The 23,407-nt window shown below is 45.8% G+C and overlaps 1 protein-coding gene across 2 annotated transcripts in view; it reads left to right on the top strand.

Moving 5' to 3' along the window:
* SEC22C (SEC22 homolog C, vesicle trafficking protein) overlaps window positions 1-8,699 on the top strand; it is an 18,154-nt gene extending 9,455 nt beyond the window's left edge. For both annotated transcript variants that reach the window (XM_008922391.4, XM_018089245.3), the window contains exons 5-7: window positions 3,062-3,180; window positions 3,776-3,841; window positions 5,086-8,699. In XM_008922391.4, the coding sequence (XP_008920639.3) occupies window positions 3,062-3,180; window positions 3,776-3,841; window positions 5,086-5,286 (386 nt within the window). In that variant the 3' untranslated portion in view covers window positions 5,287-8,699. The remainder of the gene's footprint in view (window positions 1-3,061; window positions 3,181-3,775; window positions 3,842-5,085) is intronic.
* The last annotated feature ends 14,708 nt before the right edge of the window (window positions 8,700-23,407 follow it).

Here is a 23,407-nt window from a genome sequence, read left to right as displayed (position 1 = left end):
CCATGGATTCCCTAGTGCAGATACATCAATCCATGGATTCCCTAGTGCAGGATCAATCCATGGATTCCCTAGTGCACATGGATCAATCCATGGATTCCCTAGTGCACATGGATCAATCCATGGATTCCCTAGTGCAGATGGATCAATCCATGGACTCCCTAGTACAGATGGATCACTCCATGGATTCCCTAGTGCAGATGGATCAGTCCATGGATGATCAGAACATCCCTCTCCTCACAGGGCTGTAACTGGCTCCTGGATTCTTTGAAGCCATGTGAGCTCATCCCTGACCCTTCAATTTAGTGTGAAAAGGGATGGAAAAGTCAGGGCAGTTTTGTCCTTGTTAGTATTTATGGGAACAAGAGCTTTTTCTTCTCTTTTATTTCCATTCTTCTGTTGGTTCCTTCCTGTGTTCACTAAACCCAGGCCAACTCTTGCTAGAAAAGCCCTTACACTGATCCACACCTACCCAAGCCCAGCTGCTGCTGCAGGGCCTCATCTTGTGCCATGGGGTGGGCACAGCTGATGGTGCCCTGGAGGACACAGGTACAGCAGAAATGTGAAGTCTGAGTAGCTTGCTGTGAAGAGGGAAGAGTTTTCTCATCAGAACTGGCTCTGGGAAGCAAAACAACTTGTGCAATTTGGCCAGTAAATGTGCTGGGAAATTATGCAGCTCCTCTTGATGAATGTTCCTAATGTTTTGTAGGCACACAGGGAGTCCTTCCGAGTCCTTTTTAAGGTGTTTTTTGAAGCTGTCTCACATCTCTTGTCTTTTGTGTGCTTGTATTTCATTATAAACTGTTTGAGTCTAATTTCATTTCTCACTCCTGATGCTCCTTATCCAGAGCTTTGAGTGAGTGACTCACTGCCAGCCCCTTGTGCTGTGTGCCTTGAGGAGGCAGCACAGTGTTGGTGTTCAATGGGCAGAGGCCTCTGCTCACAAAATCTTTTATGGGCAGAGCTTTCAATGTCTTCCTTGTGTGAGGGTGTTTTCACAGAGCTGTTCTGTGCATGTTCAAACCTGCAGGTGCATTTTACCTGGGTGCTCCATAACCCACAGTTCCCAAACATTTCTGTGTGGATCTGGTGCTCTGGAATGCACAACTTCTGCACTTGAAGAGTCAAATCAGTTTGAAACCCAGTTAAAATTTATCTGTTCTTGTGCAAAACTGTGCTGTCTTGGACTAAGTGCTTGTACTCTCCTGTTCCCTTATTTAATTTAATAAGCCATTCTAATATGAAATTCTCTTTAAATTATGATTGAATGCACACAGGGAAGTGTGATAATTTTTCCCTGAGCAGAACCAATCTCCCTTTTCTGTGCAGTTTCAGTTTGTGAATTAAACCTCAGAATTTAATGGCAGAAATAAAGCTCCCCCATTTCAACAGCAGTTCTCACAGAATCCAAACTCTGAACCCTGGATATTTTAATCTCCCTTGCATCTGTGACAGTAATTCTTTTTATCCTCCTGGACTAAGGAAACTGTAACTTTTACATAATATTCTGTACTGCAGAAGGAATATATGGAGACCTGCATTGTTCTTCCCTGGGGTCTGGGAACTCCTGACGTGTAGTTTGCAGGATCCTGTTCAATGAATGACATCTGTGCTTGACAATTTTAATTTGTTTGAGAGACATTTTGTGCCTCTGAAGTAAATCTTAGAACCTGAGGAAAAGAAAGAGTCTTTATTTGGAAATTTCTGTGTGAGAGAGAGAGCTGTAACATGATTTAATTGATCAAAAATAGCAGGAAACTGAATTCTGGGCTCAGTGAGTGAACAAAGATGCTGCCACAGCTTCTGCTCAGGCCACTATTTGGGCCTTAAATGTCACTGTCTGCAAAAAAAAAACCCAAATTGCTTTTGATGACAGAGTTACACCACTCTGACTATAATATACAGTAATGCTCCATAAATGTATCAAATGGAATTAGTGCAGTTGCTTTGGAGCTGAAATTGTGGATGTGTGAGTGTGTGCCAGACAAATTAATTACAGAGACCCTTAGGAAAGAATGCTTTACATCCCTCTGTTAATTTGGCACCAAATGTTTTTTACATCCCTCTCTCAAAATCTCTTGAAGGAGAAGACACTAAAATGAAGCCAGAGTTTATTTCTAAGAGCCAGGGTCTGCATACACCTGGACAGGAGGCAGAACATCCTGAGAGCTGGGGAGGTTTCTTGAGGGCTGGTTCATTCCCTCCCGTGTCTTGTGGTGCAGGAGAGGATTTGAATTTGGTATCTGAGCTGCAAACTCCCATTTTTTTTTTTATTAAGCTGGCTGTGTCCTACTTGTGGTGACCCAAAGGCAGGGATGAAATGTGGGGGAGGATCCAGGTGTGGAATCTCTTGTTGGGCAAGCGAGGGAAAACCGTAGGTGGGCTTTGGGACAGCCCTGGATTAGAGGCAGCAGCTCCCCAAGTTAAACACACACTTATAATAATTGCTTTGACCTTAATTAGGTGTTTCATCAATGAGATTATCCTGAAGAAATGGTGTTAGGGAGTGGGGGTGTTAAGCAGTAGTGGAGAAGGTGAGAAAGGAAGGAGGCAGATAATTCCCTACCTGTGAAATGTGGGCAGCCTGAGCCCTCAGAAAGAAATACATAATTACTGGTTAAGGAAGAGATGAATTGCTGTCTTGCTGTTATGGGTGTCAGGAATCCAAGCCCTTTCCCAGACCTTTGGCTGCTGAAAGGCTTTTCTACTGACCTGTGAGGAGTGCTAAACATGCTAATCTGCTGTAATAAACACTTGAAAAATATCTCTGTGCACCATAATGCAAGACACTGATGCCAAATGGGTCAAGAAAAATTCTGTTCTTATCTGTTTAAAAAATACTCCAGAGCTCTTGCTGATTTCTAGGTGTGTGAAGAACAGAACAGTGTAATGCAACAGCAAAAAATGGTTGTTCTGTTCTTATTTAGTCTCCTCTGGAGCAAACATGAAAGGTTTTGAAAATGTTTGGAACCCACAAAAGCAGATTTGGGTTGTTTTCTGTTAAAAGATTCAGAGTAATAGTGCAAAGTTTCACTGATGTCTGGTTTTCTTTTTGTTTTTTCAGTCCCCACTTACAGAATGCAGCCTGTGACCCCCCTGGGGATCCTGTCCCTTGTCCTGAACATCATGTGTGGAGCTCTGAACCTCATCCGAGGAGTTCACCTGGCAGAATATTCATTTCAGGTACCTCTGATGGCACTGAATCCTGGGAATGAGCCAAAGGGAGACAATTCCTTGGGTAACCATGCTGAGGGTGGCTGTTCTGCTCCTTAGGAGAGCACACACCTTTCCACAAGAAGTGTTTTGTTTCTCCAAGGAATGTACAACTTGTTACTCACCCGCTGGACCTGCTGTATTTTGTTACATATCACAGCATTTTGCCTTTTATTCTGGTTAAAATTTGTAGAAATATTTTACTCTTGCCAGCCTGACTGGATATTTTTTTTTCCCCTCTCTGTTCTTATATTTTAATTTTAGATCCTTCTCTGTAATTTTTTTTTTTTTAAACGAACATGAAAGTGCAAACAACATTTTAAAAGCAAAAGTGTCCTGGTTGTGTGCTGACACAGTTTTATTTAGCAGGAACTGTCACATAAGCCTCAGTTCTTGGTGTCTTGTTCAATGATATTGATCTTGGTGTTTAACACTGTTACAGTCAATCAGCATAAACTAAGATGGGAGGTACTTGACTATTTTTATAGTGTTCTCAAATATCAAGCAGCACTTGCTAAAAACTGTGCCTGACGTAGTTGTTTGTCACTTCTTTTAATCCCAACAGGAGGACCATGAAGGAATTGGGAATGTGATAGCTTTTTTTGTACCTTTTCTAGCCTGTGTTTTTCAGGTATGTTCACTGTAAATAAGATTCTTTCTGATGATTTTGATATTCTGATGCACAAGACAGAGTGATTTTCGGCTAAGCAGAGGTTTTTAATATCCTACCTGAATGATTCCAGTGGAATCACTGGAAATACAGTTAAATATGGCACAAATTTATGGCACAAAATTATAGCTGAAAGTGGCATAAGTACAGTTAAAGGCACAATTTGACCCTTGACAAATTGCAGATGAGTGGGATAAATAAATGCTCTCTCAAAGATGATTCTTTCCCAAAGGGATGAATGTCTTTCTGTCAGTGCTAAACTTAGTGATGGGCTTTTGTAGCCCACCTTGAAGGACTAAGCAAATCTTAGCAACATTATTGAAAATGTTTTAATTTACATTGAAAATTACAGTTCATTCTGGTGGCAAATGCAGTGCTTGACTTCCTCAGACTTTTCTTTTCCCTAAGGGGTTATTTTTGCTGACTTTCTTATGCAGAAGTGTTTGAGGAAAATACAGCGTGCTCCAAATGGGTTTTTCTTGAAAAATTCCTTAAATTCTGAAAACAGTGCTGCACAACCTTTAACTTAAGGGCAATATGTTGTTGGAAAATCTTCAGTTTTCAGCCTGTCATCACAGGAAGCTGCAGCAGTTGGGTTACTGGGAATAACATAATGCCTGCAGTGTGTTCATTCCCATGTGCTGTTGCATTTGAATGATGGTTTCTATTTATTTATGGTGTTTAAAACCTGCAGAGGGGTTATTTATTGTATTATGATACAATTCAGTGTCTTTCAGCCTTCTCACACCTCTGCTCAGGGCAGAGCTTTGAGGTGAATATATTAGTTTAGATCTAAATTCTTGATGCAAGTGACTTTTCACAAAGAAAGACTCTGTCCTGCTTTTTTTCCCAGTCAGTACCTGGAGCCAGGGAAGCTCAATAAAGGAATGTTGCCTCTCATCCTTTTGATTTACAGCAGGCATCTTCCCAAAAATGCCTGTGCATAAATTGCAGTGATCTCTGCCTGTGGCACCAGCACAGTTGGAAACTGTGACCTGAAGTGAGAAGGGCTGAGCTGCTCCTGCCTGAGTTAAAAAAAGGGACTCTTCTGTCAGCACTTGGAGCTTTTAGTTTGCTTCTAAAAGGGTTGTTGCTCTTCACACATTCTCAGCAAGTGGGTTCCACCTGTCCCAAGCAGCAAGTCCTGCTGTATCCCAGGGTTTATGTAGTTCAGCTCTGACACTGGCTCTCTGCTCCTTTTGCAGTGTTACTTGTACCTCTTCTACACCTCTGGGAGGAAGGTGAAGACATTTGTGCTCCTTTTCTGTGTCTGTTTTTGCAACATCCACCTCTATGGATTAAGGAACCTCTGGCAAATCGCCTTCCACATGGGAGTGGCATCCCTTTCCTCCTACCAGATCCTGACAAGGCAACTCCTGGAGAAACAGCCTGACTGTGGTGTATGAAAAAGCACTTGGGGTTTGCTACTCTGTTTTTACAACTGGTTGGTTTTTCTTTTTGTATTCACCTGGCCAAAAGTAGCTCGGGGTATTTTTAGAGACTTGTCACGATGGCTGTTGCAAGGAGGGTAGTTCCAGGCAACTTGAAATAAGTAGGATGCTGGAATCATGTCCAACACCCAGTGAGTGAGGAGTGCAGCTGGGTTTGATGTGGTGGTGGTGCACGGGACATCTTGCCAGGTGGCATCAACAGATGGAGGTTCTTAACCATCCACAGGCTTTTACACCTTGACTTGCACCATCCACACAGCATTTTGCCATTTGTCTTTCTGCCTTTGTGACAGTTTGGCAGGTCAGAGTCTTGCCCTGCTTCTGAAAATGCCAAAACTGTGTGGCAAAATGAAGATCAAAGTGACGGGGAACGTTTTTGTCTCTGGAATTTGTGGAGGGTTAAGATTCTTGGTAAATGTTAGTAAAGGAGTTGTTTGCTGCAATTAGTGAGTTCACAGTCAGTGGGAAAAATGGTCAGGGGGAGTTTCGGGGTGATTTGTCTGGGTTTTGAAGGGCAGGAAAAGGCTGTGGCTCTTTTAAAAACCATAAAGGCTATAAATATCTCCTGGCTAAACTGCACATTGTAGTTAAGTGTGTGCTCAGTGGTTAATTGCAACAGTGCTTGGGCAGCATAAAATAAACCAAGTGAGTGATCTCTCAGCTCAAGTGGCCTTTGTTTCCTTGGTTAAGGTCACTTTTAGTACAAGGGCAATTCCATATTTGCTTGGTCTGTATGGATAATAAATCTTCCAAGCCTGCTTGTGCCAGGCCATTGACTCCTTCACCTTTTTAAAAGAAATTATGTGTGGCTGGTGAGTAAAAACCCATTTCCAGGAGTGGGAAGCAAGAGCAGGTTCTCTTCATTCTGTAGAACACCTTCAGTTAATGGTGTGGAGTTCTTACACTCAGATGAATTCCTGAGTGTGCACTTTGGAATATATAGGACTGCAGAGCTGGAACTCTTCACCTCTGCTGCACTGGCTGTGCTGGGATGTCACATATCCAGGTGCAGGGGGGCATTTTAGAACACAGATGAATAATTTAGGGCTGTCTGTTAAAAAAAAAATGCACAGCATTTTGATGCAGCAGGGTCGTGGGGATTCGAGGTGTAGGTGCATTATTGTGGGATTATGGTCCTAAAATTTCCTTTTATTTTTGTTCTTGAGAATTTTTATTTGTTTTTTTTTTCTTTCTTTCTTTCTGGTCGCCCTGTTTCGTTCACCAAAGATTTCTTTTCCTCTCACATAATCTCTACCTCTGGTTGCAAAGAGATTAATTAACATGCAGCTGAGTTGTGGGGTTTTTTTTTTGCAGAAACACTTAAAAAAATTACTTTCTTGTGTCTCAGTGACTTTTCCTGAAATCTCAGGATGCAAACACGAGTATCAGTGGAGGATCAGACCAGAAATTTGTGGTGCTGTACTTTGGAAGCACTCCTGGATGCAGCTGATTGCAACAACAGCAGGGATAGGCTGCCCATTACAGCCTGACCAGTTTCTAGGGCATCAAGGGACTTAATTCCAGAGCTTTTCCCAGTAGGAAAATGTAGATATTTCTTTTTCATTGCACTTACTGTAACACTGACATCATAAAAGCCTCTAAATGTGAGGCTGGTAGGAATAATGGAGGGGTAGAATACAGCTGGAGCTGTGTGCCATGAGGGAATTCCCTTGTGTTATAAGGGAATGGATTAAAGTTTTTTGTCTGTCATTATCTTTGAGTGGAAAACTGAAACCAGAACTCAACCACTGTCCTGAAGACACCCAGGTGACCCCACAGATGTGAGGAGTTATAATTTATATACTGCTATAATGCTGCTCAGTCCCAGTTTTCCTTGGGAAGGTTCTTTTGGAGACCTCGTGGGAACTAAGCCACGAGTTTGGATCACAGGTTTAAAAAAAAAAAAAAAAGAAAAGCTGAAAAAAATAACACCCCAAAAATCTGATACTGGAAATGTAACACTTAAAAGGATACTGGATCTGATTGTATTTTCTGGGAGCATAAACTGGGTGTCAACCCACTGGGTTATCGTGGGGAATCATCCTGTGGGGAAAGGATGGAGGATTTTATACTACAGATGGACAAAACTTTGGGAGAAGGACTTTAGTGACATGACCCAACTCCCTGCTCCTGCCTTTTTAGCCTAAATCTGGCTAAATAATCCAAAAAAGCTTTCCTGTTCCTTGGCTAAAGCCAGGCTGCTCCAGCTTAAGGCACACAGAGCATTTACAGCTGGGGCATTCCTCATCCTTGGACTAAGCTGACTGGAAGAAGCTGTAACATTCCCAATGATTCCCAAGCATCCAGCTGTTTGCTGTGTCACAAAACAAATCCCTGTGCCAGGTGATGTGACTCACAGCTCTGCAGCAGTGGTACAACAAGGTGGCTGGGTAATTTATGTAATTAACATAAAGTGGATAAAGGTTAAATTCAGCTTTCATTTAATTTTTTTTTCCTTAAAATGTTTCAGGAAAATCAAACCAAACCCGTTGGTTCAGTTCTGCCTTTGCCTAAACTGATATTTTTTTTGCTTTGTGGATTAATTGGAGGATGTGACTGGATCTTTATAATCTTTAGATCTTTCCTACTCAGTGACCAAAGCTCTGCTTTGCTGTTAGTCTTAATCCCTTTGCAACCTTTTTCCCCCCCCCCTCTGTAATATTTGTAAACCATATTAAGGAATCTCCATGGATTAGTCTGTGTGCACTAACACTGTGCACTTTGTAGCTTTGGATTGGGATTCCAGGATGAGGCAGAGCTCTCATAGTTGACCCTATTTTTATTTTTAATGTTGGTGTTTAGAGTGGCTCCCACATCCACGTGGTATTTTTACAGTTAAACATCTCCTGGTGGAGCAGCAAGAGGAATAGAATAGTTTACATGGATCTGAGTGCTTTAAGATTTAATAAAAAAGAATGACTTGCAGTTTGAGTACATGAGATCTGACTCACAATGTGGGATTATTCCTGTATTGAATCAAATCCCCGGGGAGAAATCCATCCCTTTTTGTTCCACTTTAAACTGTTTAATGTAGTTTGAATTGCATCTTCTTAATTCTGTCAGTTTGCAAGATAAGTCTGCTGGAAACTCTTTTCCTCTCCCAGCAGCTCAGCACAAGAAAATTGGCAAAGAATAAACTCCAATAATTTCCAGATTTTCAGTGCTTAGTCACTTTATGAAGCTGATAATTTTCTGTGGGTTTTTTTCCCCCCCTTTCTCCCAAAAACCTGTTGAGTTTGTAGAAGGTGGGCTGGTACCTTTTTAGACATTTTTGCACTGTATTAATAATTGAACCTGTGTAAATGTGTATAAAAAATCATTTTGCATGTATATATGTACATATATCTAATAAATGGCTTTTTTTCTAATGGTTGTCTTTGTTTAGAGTTTTGAATTAACTGATTATATCAAAACCAAGTTGATCAGCTTTTCATTTTTGGAGGCACCTTTACTGTTCTGTGTGGCATCAGTTGAACTACATAAATACATTTATAAATATGGGCATAGAAACTTTGTTATCCAAGCAAGAGATTGCAACAGGCTGTGATATAATATTTTTATAGCTTTCACAATCTTGCTCTTTAATTTCAGAGACTGTTGCAGGGGCTTTTCCTGCAAAACTTGTATTTTGAAGTGTTGAAGTGTGTGAAATAAGATGTAACACAGTCCCATAAATTCTTTTCCAGCTTCCTGGAAGTGAGTAATTGGGATGTGGCAGTTTGCTGTTGGGATTTTAGCCTGGTCTCTGAGTGGAAATAGGCCAGTCAGTCCCTGCTCAGAGCTTGTGGACTTTTTTTTTGGCCATTTTCAGCCCTGAAGACACCAATCCATCAGCTTTACAGCAATGAATGGCTGTATGTGACAGAAAATCCAGCTTTCCCACCACTGGAATGTGGTGGGTTCAGGTGTGCTTTGGGAAGGGTGCTTTGTGGGACAGGACTCAGAGGACCCTGCTGGATCAGGAACCAGAATAATCAGAATAAGGTAAAAATCAAAGAGCTGGAAGAAATCAGGCTCGTGGAATTAGTGGGTTTGCCCCATTTTTCTGCTCCCTGGTTCACCACAGGAATGACACCTTCAGAGTGAAAGAGAGGGGGTTTAGCTCAGATGTCAGGAAGAAATTCTTCCCTCTGAGGCTGGTGAGGCCCTGGCACAGGTTGCCCAGAGAAGCTGTGGCTGCCCCATCCCTGGAAGTGTCCAAGGCCAGGTTGGACGGGGCTTGGAGCAACCTGGGCTGGTGGAAGGTGTCCCTGCCATGGCAGGGGGTGGGACTGGATGATCTCTAAGGTCCCTTCCAACCCAAACCATTCTGGGATTCTGGGATCTGTAACAAAAGCAAAACATGATGCTCAGAGAGAGGGAGAAGCCCCTGGAATGGAGGGAGAGGTGGAGCAGGGGGAGGCAACAGGGGAGGGAGGAGGGAGCCTCATTCTTCTGAACTGCTCTGCCCTTTGAAATCGAGGTGTTATTTTTGTTCTGTAAATAAATGATTGCTCAAAGCGTGTTTCTTCTCCAGCTGCCAATAGAGAAGAACAGCAGCCTCTCCCTTTTCTTCTAAGGTGAGGGGAGGAAGCAATTATAACTCCCTTTCTCTTTTGAAGATGCTGATAAAAGGAGGTGGGAGGATCAGGGGGGGCCCTGTGCCGAAAGAGAAACAACTCCTCAGGTGATAGAAGTACATATTTTTATTTTAAGCGAAGTAACTCCGCTTCTGCTGTGTGCTGGCTTTCAGATGTGACCTAATTGCATGTAAAAACTGTTCTGCTGGGGAGGGGAAGGAAACCTTGGCCACAAAACCAGGGCCAGGCAGGAGGTGGGGGCAGCTGAACCCTCACTCTCAAGAGGGATTTGCTTTAAAAACCATTGACTGCTTCGCCTCAGTGGTGAGGTGCCTCTGCTGAGGATGGAGCTTGGAGGGGTCACAGGCTCCATTCCACCCCTTTTGGCTTTTACAGGCACCTCCTGCTTGTCTGCAAATAAATTCTCTCCCCAGGGTTTGACCTTTTGGAGAAGGTTTTGGAGAGCAGCAGTGGCACACTGGCAGGAGATGAAGGTGTGTTTGAGCTCCCCAGGGCAGGTGTGGAAATGAATCCTCTTTGCCTCAGCCCTTCTTTTCAATAAGGGCTTAACAAAGTGGTATTTTTAAATTGCACCATTTGCTGGGCACTGTAAAGTGTTGCTGGCAAAAATGAGGGCCAGGAGTAGCACCTGCTGTGTTTTGCCGTACTGCAAATGTGTAATATCAGGCCCCAGAGTAAAATTAACCCCCCTGTGAGGAAAGTTAACTCTACCCCAGCTAAAACCAGCACACCCTGTGTTCATCAGGGGCTTCTGGGAGGGCTGTTCACAGAGAGGAGCTGTTAAACTCTGGGAGTGGAGATATATTTTTATATATACATATTTTTTAATATATTTATATATATATTTTTAATATATATTTTTTTATATAGTGACTCACCAAGTCACTGGCACAGGTTTCCCAGGCTGCCCCATCCCTGGATGTGTCCCAGGCCAGGTTGGAGCAACTGGCCTAGTGGAAGGTGTCCCTGCCCATGGCAGGGGGTTGGAATGAGATGGTCTTTAAGGTCCCTTCCAACCCAAACCATTCTGATTCCCTTGATCCAGTTTTTCTAGCCCTAGGAAGGCTGATCCAGGCTGCTTGGAAGAACCATTTTAAAAGTAATTAAATGGCAACACAAAACAAAGAGCCCTAAAAAGTCTTTGCTTTCTGTTCCCATTTAAAGTACAAACTAAGCAAAATGCAGAAGGCCTTGAAATTCCCTTTGGTGGAACAAATGTCATTTGACATGAGAATGGTAAGAAAGAGTTGAAATTGTGACCACTAAAATGTAAAGCACCACTCAGTCCAGTAGGGAGGGCTGGGATTTATTGTTTCATTATGCAAAGAAGGACACTCACATCCCAAATCCCTTGTTTCGTGGGCTCTTGTAGGGAAATACTAAAGAGCAATTGGGTGGGAAGTTCAGCCCCCAATTCCATCAGTGCCCATTGGAATGCACAGGGCAAAACAAACACGAGGCCTCCTCCTGGGAGGTGCCACCTCCTCCTGCTGTGGTTGGTGGCCTTGGGTGAGAGCAAAGGGCACAGACCTGGCAGGATTGATCCCAAAATACTCACATTTACCTGCTGGGTGAGGCAAAAACCCCCATCAAGCTGCACTGAAGGTGCCAAATAAACCCGTGCAGGTCACATGAGGCTTTCAGGAGCAGAGCCCCCTGTGTTTGATGGGGTACAGGGCGCCCTAAATTACATGCTTGGAAGATGTGACAGTACAGCCACAGCTGCTGAGCGTGGCTCTGGGTGGCAGGGATGGCAGTGACGATCCCTCATCCTGGGATTTGCTGTTTCCCTGTGTTAGGAATGACCTGAGTGCATGTACAGGTGAACAAGGGATCACCTTCCCCAGGTAACAAGTGACAGGAGGAAAGAAAATGGCCTCGAGTTGCACCAGGTTCCCCCTCAGCCAGGGGAGATTTAGATTAGATTTTAGGAACGATTTTCTTTTACTGAAAGGGTGGTCAGGCACTGGGACAGGCTGCCCAGGGAAGTGGTGGAGTCACAATCCCTGGAAGTGCTCAAAAAACACGTGGATGTGTCACTTATGGGGGTGTTGCTGAGCTGACAGTTGGACTCGAAGATCTTAAAGGTCTTTTCCAACCCCAACAATTCCGTGGTTCTGTGGCATCAGGCATCCCTGCATGACAAGGCAGAAGTTGGGCAGGTCTGCTCTGAGCATCCCCCAGGAACAGGGACATCCTTCCAGAAGATGGATCCTCTTCCAGGGTCGTGGCTTTCACCTGCACACAGGTCTCATTTAGGGCTGGAGAGGCATTCAGGTGACACAGAGCAGGAACTCTGATGTCTGAGGCGTCTCAGAGCTGGCAGTGTGGTCAGGCTGGGCTGCTGGTTTGGGCTCAGAAGCCAAAATTCCCGTGGTGTATCACGGAATCACTAGAGTTGGAAAAACCCTCCAAGATCACCAAATCCAACCATTGACCCAGCACTGCCGGGTCCACCACTAAACCATGACCCCAAGTGCCACATCTACACGTTTTTTTGACACTTCCAGGGACAGTGTTGGTACTTCTGCTGTGTCTTGCCCATGTGTACCAAAGTCATGATGTCGTTTTTCTCCTCTTTGAAGCTTCTTCCTGCCTTGTCCTGCAGCTGCTGGGGCTGGAGGGGGCAGGTGAGGAGCAGCAGCACTTGGTGCTCTCAAGGTCAATACACTGAACCAAGCAGGGGGAAAACCTTGCTCCCAACATTCCCAGGACTCAGGTGTCCCAGGATTTCCTGATTCCCCTCCAAGCATGAGGTACATAACACTTCCCTGGAAGTGTTCAAGGCCAGCTTGGACAGGGCTTGGACCAACCTGGGCTAGTGGAAGGTGTCCCTGCCCGTGGCAGGGGTTGGAACTGGATGATCTGTAAGGTCCCTCCCAACCAAAACCATTCTGTGATTCTGTGATATCAAGGAGTACTTAGATTTAAAACAAAAAATTTGATATAAAGGAGTATTTTGATTTGAAACAACGAATTTGAAACAGTCTCTTCACTGTTACTTCTTGAGCTTCCTGCTTCTCCCTTTTCCAGGCACTGGGAGGCACCAGTGCACAAGCTAATGCTGTTCCCAGGCTGGGAGGGAAGCCAAGCAGCTGACTCAGGTGCAGTTTTCCCGGTAGATTTTGCCATAGGACTCCTGAAACAGAGATAAAACACCCTGGAGACTGTAGAAGGATCCCTTCAGGGCTGCAAATCCACTTACCCGGCGAGGCTGGAACCGATTTGTCAGGAGCAAAGTCACTGTAGCTCTTTTTTTTTTATTTTTTTTTTTTTTGTCTCTGCCTGTCTTTAAGGAACAAAGGATTGTGCTAAATATTGGTGCTCCTGGTCTAAGCTTTGTTCTCAGCCTGAGGGATTCAGGAAGGGACTGGAGGGTTCTGAGAGGAGAAACCAGCAGCTTAATTAGCAAGCAGTCTGGAGGCCCCTATGCATACATTGCTGGCCCTTAATCCATCTGCAGTGACTGCTTGGAAAGTTAAGTCATGGAGAGGGATTCGAGGCAAAGCCTTGTTTCCAAAACTCTGCTAATAAATGGGTTAAGGGATGCTGCTGCCCTTTACTGCCCAGAGGAGTGGGAGGATGGGAGCAGAAGACATGTAGGGTCACTCCCAGGCAGGACCTGGGGTGTATCCCCTGAGCCAGCTCTGGGCAGAGAGGCTGGAGCTGTCAGAGGTCACCAGGCTGCTGCCAGTGACCAAAGCCTGAGAGATGCTTTGCTGGTGCTGGAAGGGACCTCTCAGGACCTTGTTAATCCTTCCTCCTCCCCAGCAGTGTGTGCTCTGGGATTAACTTGTTTTTATAACCACCACGTCTTCTCCTTGCCCTTTTGCTTTGCTGCCAGCAGTGCTGATTCCTGATTCCTGATTCCCTCCTCCCACAGGGGCAGGGAAATTGGGTGGGTGTGAAGGAGAAACTGGACCTCCCTCACCACAAGCCCACATGTACCAGCCACTGGATGGAGGAACAGGAGGCAGGGAAGGGCAGGAGTAGGGATGCTTGGTCAGGTCTGCTCTAACCTCATCCTAATGCCTGAGCTCCTCAGGGCACATGGGGGAAGAGGTGACACTGGATGCTTCCTCCTGGAGGAACCTGTCCACTGGCAGGAGGAGGTGGCACAGTGTGCCAAGGCCAGGTAAACGGTGGATTTTTCCCAGCTTAATCCCACAGCAAATTTTCTGCTGTTTAGGGGTGAAGAGGAGCTGCCTGGCTCCTCTGAAGAGTCGTGTTGGCATCTACCAAAAGTTGGTATCGCTGTGTGGTCAGGGAAAATATTCTTTCCCAGCCAAAATTTTACAGGTTTTTTCAGCAGTTCCTTACCCTGTAGTGTTTTTTGGTGTTTGTTTTTTTTTCTTTTAAATCCCTTCCTGATGATTGCCTAGAGAGTGATGGGCTGTCATGCACCACCACTGTCAGAGAGAGAGGGGCAGATCTCAGATGGCAGCTGGTACCAGGTACCATCCTCCTGCAAAGGGCACAGCTGCTTGTCAGAAAAACCCCAAATTCCCAGGTGTGCTCCTGCACTGCATGGACTATAGAGGTTTACCTGGCTTGGAAGCCACCTGCCAGCTTGCTCTGAAAGGATCTTGGCCATAATTGGGGATTGCCAGCTGGAAGTGAGGCAGCAGCAGAGACTCTGCTCCTGCTGGGATGAGGAGCAACCACTGAATCATAGGATGGTTCGAGTTGGAAGAGACCTTTTAAAGGTCACCAAGTGACCTTGAAGATGCCTGAGTTCAAATAATTCCCTTTGGGAACAGCTGTGGGAGGGTCTCTGTGAGCCAGGAATATCAGCTGTGCCACCCCACATCCCCTGCAGGGCTCGGACACAAGCAGAACCAAACTCCTGGGTCTCTGGGACTGGACAAGACCATTGTCCACAGAGATGCAGCTCCAACAGCTCCCAGTTGTTTGCTCACCCTCTTTAACCAGGAGCAATAAATCCCACAATGGCCAGTTGGTGTCTAAACAACAGCTCAGCTCTGGGACCACCACATCCCAAAGGCATTCCAGAGGCATGATTTCTGCTTACCTGGATAGACACCTCCATCCTTTGGGGGAATGAGCCAGCTGGGGTGCTGGCAAGAAAACCTTTCCTTTGCCACTGGTTAAAAACTGAATTCTTGACCATTGTTCTGCGTTGGCAGGTCTTGCTCTGCACCCCTAATTACTGCTGGGGGATTGCACCTAAAATACTCAGTCCAGCTCTGGTTTGCTAATCCAAAAGGAATGTGGAGGAGCTGGAGAGGATCTGGTGAAAGGATGTAGTGATGGCTGGAGCAAAAGTCTGTGATCTACCAGGAGAGGTCAGGGAGATGGGTTTGTTTTGGTCTGGAGAAGAGGCTGAGGGAAAATCTGATGGGAGCAGAAAGTGTACATGGAGAACTCACTGGCTGGAAAACTGCTTGGCAGAAAAGGATCTGGGGGTGCTGATCAACAGCAGCTGAACACGAGCCCAGGTGGCCAAGGAGGCCGAGGGCACCTGGCTTGGATCACCACTAGTTCTGGCCACAGGACCAGGGCAGGGATTGTCCCCCGTGCTGAGGCCACACCTCAAATCCTGGGGGCAGTTTTTGGCCCCTCACAACAAGAAAGACATGGAGGGGCTGGAGCGTGTACAGGGAAGGGAAGGGAGCTGGGAAGGGGCTGGAGCAGCAGGAGCAGCTGAGGGAGCTGGGGGGGCTCAGCCTGGAGAAAAGGAGGCTCAGGGGGGACCTTCTGGCTCTGCAACCCCCTGACAGGAGGGGGGAGCTGGGGGAGGGTGTGTTGGGCTCTGCTCCCAGTAATTAGCAACAGCATGAGATGAAACGGCCTCACATTGTGCCAGGGGAGGTTTAGGTTGGACATTAGAAAAAATGTCTTGCTCAAAAGGGTGGTCAGGCATTGGAACAGGCTGCCCAGGGAAGTGTTGGAACAACCATCCCCAGAAGGGTTCCAGAGGTGTGTGGACGTGGCACTTGGGGACGTGGGTTAGGGGTGAGCACAGTGCTGAGGTAACAGGTGGACTCAGTGATCCCAGAGGTCTTTTCCAACCCTAACAATTCCATGAGTCTGTGATTGCAGCTTGGGATGCTCAGGTTGGGCACTGGATAAAAACATGGCTGGGGGGAAAGGGAAGCTCTGGAGAGTGTCACACAGACTGAGGTCCCTCCATCCCCAGAGACTGTCACATCTTGGCTGGGCAAAGCCACAGATGACGGGAACCAGTGTTGGTGTCAGCCCTGCCTTGAGCCAAAGGCTGGACTAGATGTCCCTTCCAACAACCATCTCTCTGATTTAATGTCCCTTCCAACCACATCTCTGTGATTTCACAAACCTGTGATTTAATGTCCCTTCCAAGCAGCACCTCTGTGACTTTACAAGCCTGTGACACCCTGTGATTTAGAGCTCTGGATGCTGCTCAGCTACTTCACAATGGTCTTAAATTAACACAGTATTAAAATAAATCCCACCAACAACCCTAAATCAAATTGATCTCCCTGCAGGTTCTCTTGCTCCAAATGGAACATTAACGTAATTTAGGAAGAGCAGGAAGGATTCACAGAGTACTTTGAGGACATTTTTATCATTTCACACCCACATTGTCTGTCCTGTGGCTGTGAAATGTAGACCTTGCCACACGTTCCACAACCAGCCTTGTGGTGGGGAGGGAATGCACCTTGTGTTGGGATGGTGCTGACCTGCAGCACATCAGATTTACAGCTGCCATCTGAGGGGTTGTCCTTTGAAGATCTTGTTCCCATTTGGAAGGTGACCTCAGAGCCTCAGAAGGAAATGAAGCAGCATAATTACACTTAGGTTTTTATTTAAAGATGTCTCAACTATTTAAAAAAAACCAAAAACCCTCTTCCCCTCCCCACATATCAGGAATCTGACTTAATGAACTTCCAAGTGACATGTTTCTAACACGTCTGTGGGAGAGTTACAATAACCTGACACCACCAGTGCCTTCCCCAAGCAGGAATCAAATTTTGTTGTGGGTAGGACAAATGTGTTCCTGTGTCTGAAGGTAATTATTTTTATTCTGATGGTTGAGACACATCAGCCCCTAAAAAAGACCCAAAAATGCCTTTTACTGGAGACTTACATGACTATGTCTCCCCATCCCTGGAAGTGTCCATGGCAAGGTTGGACAGGGCTTGGAGCAACCTGGGCTAGTGGAAAGTGTCCCTGTCTGTGACAGAGAGGGTTGGAACTGAATGGTCATTAAGATCCCTTCCAATCCAAACCATCCTGGGATTCCATGATTCCAGATGGGTGTGGGATGGTACGACACACAGCTGGGAGCACCGACCTACCCTGGAGGCTCTCAGCCCTGCCTTCATCCCTACCCTCGGGAGATTCCACCCTCTGGATGACTTCCAGCCACTTCTAGGCATTAATTGTGGCAACAAAGCCACAAACCTTCTGGACTGGAGGTGGCCTGTGTGGTGGGGACGGTGTTGCCAAGGCTCAGTTTTATGGGAATCTTGCCTTTTTGTGCAATCACAGAACGGTTTGGGTTGGAAGGGCTTTTAAAAATCATCTCATTCCAACCCCCTGCCATGGGCAGGGACACCTTCCACTAGCCCAGGTTGCTCCAAGCCCTGTCCAACTTGACCTGGAACACTTCTAGGGATGGGGTAGGCACAGCTTGTGCTGAGTCCTTCTCACCTGCCACCACCCAGCTGGTGGGTGCTCAACAACCAACCACGTGGAGCTTGATGTCTTTTCATTGCAAAGGAGTTAAGTGAGTCAGATTGGCAGGGAAATTTGGTTTTAATTCGATCACCTCTGGTCATTTGAAAGCTCAGTGAGTTGTTTCTGGTGGCTGAGCTGATCTGATGATGGGGGATGATGCTCATCACAGAGGGGACAGGCAAACCCATGGTCACAACACCTCTTGTGCTGAATTTGGTCAGCCCATAGTTCTTTCTCAGTCTTCCCTCTGATAAATATTTTACAATGTACCAGGGCAAAGCACAGTGGTTTTGCTGGATATTTTAATCAGAAAAAAAAAAGAAAAGAAAAAGGTTTTGTCCTGTGAACTGAACTCATTCGGTTGTTTCAATCACAAACAGGAAAAATCCAAAAAACTTTAAAAAAATATATTGAAATGCTGCACTTTTCATTCAAAATGATATTTCACTGTCAGCCTCAATCTCAGTAAAAGTCAAAAAGGAAACATCCTGAAAATGACATATTTTGTTCATCTCAAGACCATTTTTGTCCAGGAAAGCCTAGAAACAGCAACAGTGGGCTGTGATCAAAGAGTTTAATCGCAATAAGATTTTAAAGGCAGAGGTATAACTGTTCTCAGCCCCTACTTTGACAGTCTTGAGTAGTTAAAATTCAGTGTTCAGTTTTGTTGAGACCCCATTGCCTTTTAAGACTGACTTAAAATTTTAAACCCTTAATAAATTAATGATTGCAAATTAAGTCATCCATTGCTGCCTGGTCAGGTGTGTGGTGCCCGAATCCATCGATGTACAGAGGAATTACAGCCTTAAGTTGGTTAATTATGGGACCTGCTGCTGCTTTAGACACTCTTGGGTACATGGGCAAAGAAGGAAAAGGGCTTTGAGGGTGTCTTTGACCCAGGTTAATTTGCAGCTCTTCCCCCTGGGTTGTGTCTCTCCATCCATCACTGCCTGGGAAAGAAAATCAATCCTTTTTGTGGCAGTGAGGATATTCAATAATGCAAAAGGTCAGGGTGGAGGTGTCTTCAGTGAGGGATGGGCTGGGGCTTTGCCTTTTAAAACCTGCACGTTCCTGTTCTGTTTGGCAGAGCAGCAGCTGAGGCATCTCCTGGAAACCCACCTTCCTCAGCATGGTGTGAGGGTCAATAAACACCTGGTGTGAGGATCAATAAACCTCTGGTGTGAGGGTCAATAAACCTCTGGTGTGAGGGTCAATAAACACCTGGTGTGAGGGTCAATAAACCACTGGTGTGAGGGTCAATAAACCACTGGTGTGAGGGTCAATAAACCTCTGGTGTGAGGACTCCCACTGGAATCCACTCTGTTTATCCACACTGAGCACAGTCTTGGCCAGGAGGGACTGATTGCCCAGAGAGGTTGTGGATTCCTCACTCCTGGAGGTGTTCAACACAGCTTGGAGCAACCTGGTCCAGTGGAAGGTGTCCCTTCCCATGGCAGGGGGTTGGAACTGGATGGTTTTTAAGATCCCTTCTGACCAAACCCATGCCAGGATTCCATGTTTTTCCAGCTCACAGAGTGCTGTTTGGTGTTTGCACTGGAGCAGGTGGTGGTGTGATGGATGCAGGGGTTTATGCACAACTACAAGACCAAAGGCCTCTCCTGAGAGCAACTTAGGTGGTTGTGAGGGGTTCAGTTTAAAGGATCTCAGCTGTCAACTGTGACATGACATGAGGTCACAAACCAAGCCAGGCAAGTCCCAAAGGTTTTAACTGGCCTGTGGATGCTGAAAGCAGCAGCAACTTTGGAGGACAAACCATTCCTGCCAAGGATCAGCGGCCACAGCCACTGAAGACACACTGAGCACTGCTGATGAGAGCATTTGTAAACTCAGTTTTACTGGGTCTGGCTCAGAGAGGAAAGGGAAATGGTCCCGTGTGGCCTTTGGCTGGTGGGAGAGTTGGTCAGTGTTTGAAACACTAGAAGAGAGCTGAGGATGCAAATGTGGTACAGGTGGAAGGGAAGCTGAAGCTTGAGGAACATCAAAAGAGGACCTGGAGTCAGGTTAGGAGACACATATTGAGGTGCCTGAGCAGCAGGACTGATTTCAGAGCACCTTTGAGAAGTCAGCTCCTTTCTTTGGGTACCCAGGTAGGATTTGGGGACACTAAGATTCATCTTACTGAATCCAGCTTACAACATTACTCAACTGGACAATGTTTTTCCAATTTGAAGACTTAAAGGGTTCCCATGTAGGAGTCACCAACCCAGGTGTCAGTGGAGAGTCCCAAAAGCCAAAGGGATTGACAGGTTTTGACACAGTTGCGGAGCTGAAAGGGCCTGTGTTCAATCCCTGCTCTCCAGGAATTCCCTGTGTGACTCCAGACAGGTCACTTAGGGCTGTGCTGGGTCAGGCAGGCACAGAAATCAGCTGTCATGGCCAGTCAGTGTCTCTGAGCTCATGGAAGTGAATTGGAGCATCTGCTCTCCAGGCTCAGATTCCTTTGAGACACATAGATATGACACCAACATGAAGCTCTTGTGGTCCACACTCAGGTTACAGAGGTTTCTCCCTTTCTCCATGTCTTGTTTCCTCCTACATAAAGCAGTTGCAGAACCTTTTCATTGAACTCTTCTCTGTCAAAGAAAAGTTCAGTGAGAAAATGCCTATTCTGATGAAATTCCACTCAACCCCACCAGAAAGCCTTTTGAAACTTCCAGTAAAAGAAAGAGAAGTTGAAGTTTTGATACAACATTCCTTTTTATTCCTCTGGGAACATTTGAACAACGCTCAGTAGAATTTATTAAAAAAAAACCCAAAAAACTAAGAAACAAACCACCTCTGTTTTTTATTTTTATTTTCCTTCTGTTGTGGCACAGCAACATTTTTGCAGGAACATCTGAACAGAAAGGAATAATCTGCTCTCCAAGCTGATACTCCTTTCCCTTGTCCTTCCTTTCTTCCGTACTTCAAAGCAGGATTTCCAGGAGTGCCTCTGGACTGGATGAGCTCGGGTGGGTGAGTTTTTATGACGTGGGCCATATTTGCCCAGACAGAGGCCACACTTTATGGCTGCAGCTCTGCAATCACAGACTGGCAGAGTTTCAGTGCCCGAGTGCTTGCGGGCAAAATCCAGAGCTTTTGTGCCAGCAGATGTGGTGGGGAACAGCCCCTGCACAGCCAGACCCTCTTCCCAGGGGAGCATCCAGCTGTTCCTGCATTAAAATGACTCTTGTTTCCACCAGCAACTTCACTTGGGCAGGTGGAGATGGGACAAGGGGGAATTGTTTTAAACTCAAAGAGGAGAGGTTTGGATCAGATGTTTGGAAGAAATTCTTGGCTGGGAGGGTGGTGAGGCCCTGGCACAGGTTGCCCAGAGAAGCTGTGGCTGCCCCATCCCTGGAAGTGTCCAAGGCCAGGTTGGAGCAACCTGGGCTAGTGGAAGGTGTCCCTGCCCATGGCAGGGTGTGGAACTGGATGATCTTTTTATTCCAATCCAAACCATTCTGTGATTCTATGAACTTCCCATTCTAGCACTAGCAAGGCACGTAGATCCACTGGAGGGAATTCATTCCACAGCTAAAGTAGCTCTTTCCTGATTTTCACCAGGCTAGGACTTCAGCAGTGGTTTCCTTTAACCCATGAGAATCAAGTTAAGCTGGAATTTTTTAAGGAAACCCTCCTCATTTAATTTATTCTCTCCCTTTTTATTGTTTCATATAAAATGTTGCTGGGCTGCCTTTGCCACCACCCTCCCCAGCAGAGGAGTAATTACATTTATTGGAAACGCTTCCTGATCACTTATTCATTTACCAGCTGCTAAAGTAAAATGAACTGGGCAAAGTGCCACTGGAGACTTGGATTCACAAGCAGGGGAAGGCAAATGAAAGAACTGCTCAGTGTGCAGTGGCTTTCCCTCTCCAGCAATTCATTATCCTGCTGTTCAGCTGATTTAGGAAGTCAGGATGGCAGCATGTGATACATTTCAGCATGAGCACAACTTTAGGGTTGCCAGATTTACCTTTGACTGTGCTATAAAGGGCACTAAAAAGTACCCTAACTTTGTATACTAAATGTGATGTAATAAATAATAACAGGAACACGATATCCTTATTTCTTGGTTACCCTCAGTCGCTCCCATTAGTGTTGTCACTGACCTATTTGCATTTTTCCTGTCCTCCTCTTCCCTCCTATCTCCCAGGATCTGTTTTCTGGACCCCACAATCATCATGGAAAACAACCAGCCCCAAACCACCCCATTCAGAGACCCCTCAAAGCACAGAGACACCACTGACACCCTCAAACCCACCAACAACCCCAAACCCACCAAAGTCCTGCTGAGGCCACATGACCCGTGGAGGCCTCAACATTCCACTGTATATGGACAATTTGTGGGACCCACCTCACTGGCCTGGAAGGGAAATTCCCTCAAGTGCTTGTGTGGGGAACAGATCTCACCTTCAAAATGAGCTGCCTGAATATCATAGAAACCTACAATGGTCTGGGTTGGAAGGGACCTTAAAGATCATCCCATTCCAGCCCCTGCCATGGGCAGGGACACCTTCCACTAGCCCAGGCTGCTCCAAGCCCCATCCAACCCGGCCTTGGACACTTCCAAGGATGGGGCAGCCACAGCTTCTCTGGGCAACCTGTGCCAGGGCCTCACCATCCTCACAGGGAAGAATTTCTTCCCAATATCCCATCTAACTCTGCCCTCTGTCCATTTGAAGCCACTCCTCCTTGTCCTGTCCCTCCATCACTTGTCCAAATCCGTCTCCAGCTCTCCTGGAGCCCCTTCAGGCTCTGGAAGGGGCTCTCAGGTCTCCCTGGATCCTTCTCTTCTCCAGGTGAACCCCCCCAGCTCTCCCAGCCTGGCTCCAGAGCAGAGGGTCTCTCCAACCCACCTTCACTGCAATGAAAAGCAGGAAGGCCCAAGAGCAGGAAAGTCTGAGACATCCACGTGTGTGTCTGTGTTTTAGCAAACCAAACTCTGCCAGAAGAACCTCAAAGAACCAACCTCAAGTAAGAACATTTCACTGAAAGATCTCCAAGTGCCCAAATGTCCCCTCCATCCTTCCCTGCACAGTTCAGAGATGTCACATGGACCAGTGCAGGCTCAGGAGCCCTGTGGTGGTATCCAAAAGCTTGTTGTTGGTACCCATGAGAAATCCATCAGTACAAGACTGCCCAAATCCAGCAAGTCCTGGACAAACCAGAAAGAGAGAGATTTCGTTCCAAGTACTGCCAGAGACCCCAGGAAGATGAAAAATAAACCAGCCAGAATGAGCCAGATAAACAAAATAATACAGGCAGGAACCCTCTGGTGTCCAGAAGAGAATATTTTTCCAGGCTTCACCCTTTTGTCTCTGATCACTCAGTCTTCACCCCCAGGAAACACCTATGAAATCTGTTCAAACACGAGCCTTTAAAGTAAAAATAGATAAATCTATGAGATGTGGAAAATCAATAGACACGATTTTATGGTATATTACATTTTCCCCTCCCTACACTGCATCTTATTCCCCTCAGGCAGTGGCAGGCCATAAATAAATTATTAATTCTATTCCCACTATTTCCCCATCCCATCATTTTGTGTCTCGTGAGGTCTAATAAGCTTCTGGCCTTACCTGAGGTCTGCAGGTGCAAATTACCTGTTACTTTCAAGTTGCCTAAATGAAGGAATTAGGTTTGGGGCATTTCCTCACATCTCATATTTACCTTCAGTATTTATAATTTGATTTTAGCCTGAAAAGGGTTGAAAGCAGATGATCCTTAAGGTCCCTTCCAACCCAAACCACTTTGTGATTCTGTGACATCTCCAAAGACCAAGGGAGACGCCTCTGATTTTAAATTTAAAA

The sequence above is a fragment of the Manacus vitellinus genome, unplaced genomic scaffold, assembly GCF_001715985.3.
Source record: "Manacus vitellinus isolate BGI_N305 unplaced genomic scaffold, ASM171598v3 scaffold_12_pilon, whole genome shotgun sequence".
NCBI classification, from domain to species: domain Eukaryota; kingdom Metazoa; phylum Chordata; class Aves; order Passeriformes; family Pipridae; genus Manacus; species Manacus vitellinus.
This window is presented reverse-complemented; position numbering and strand designations above follow the sequence as displayed.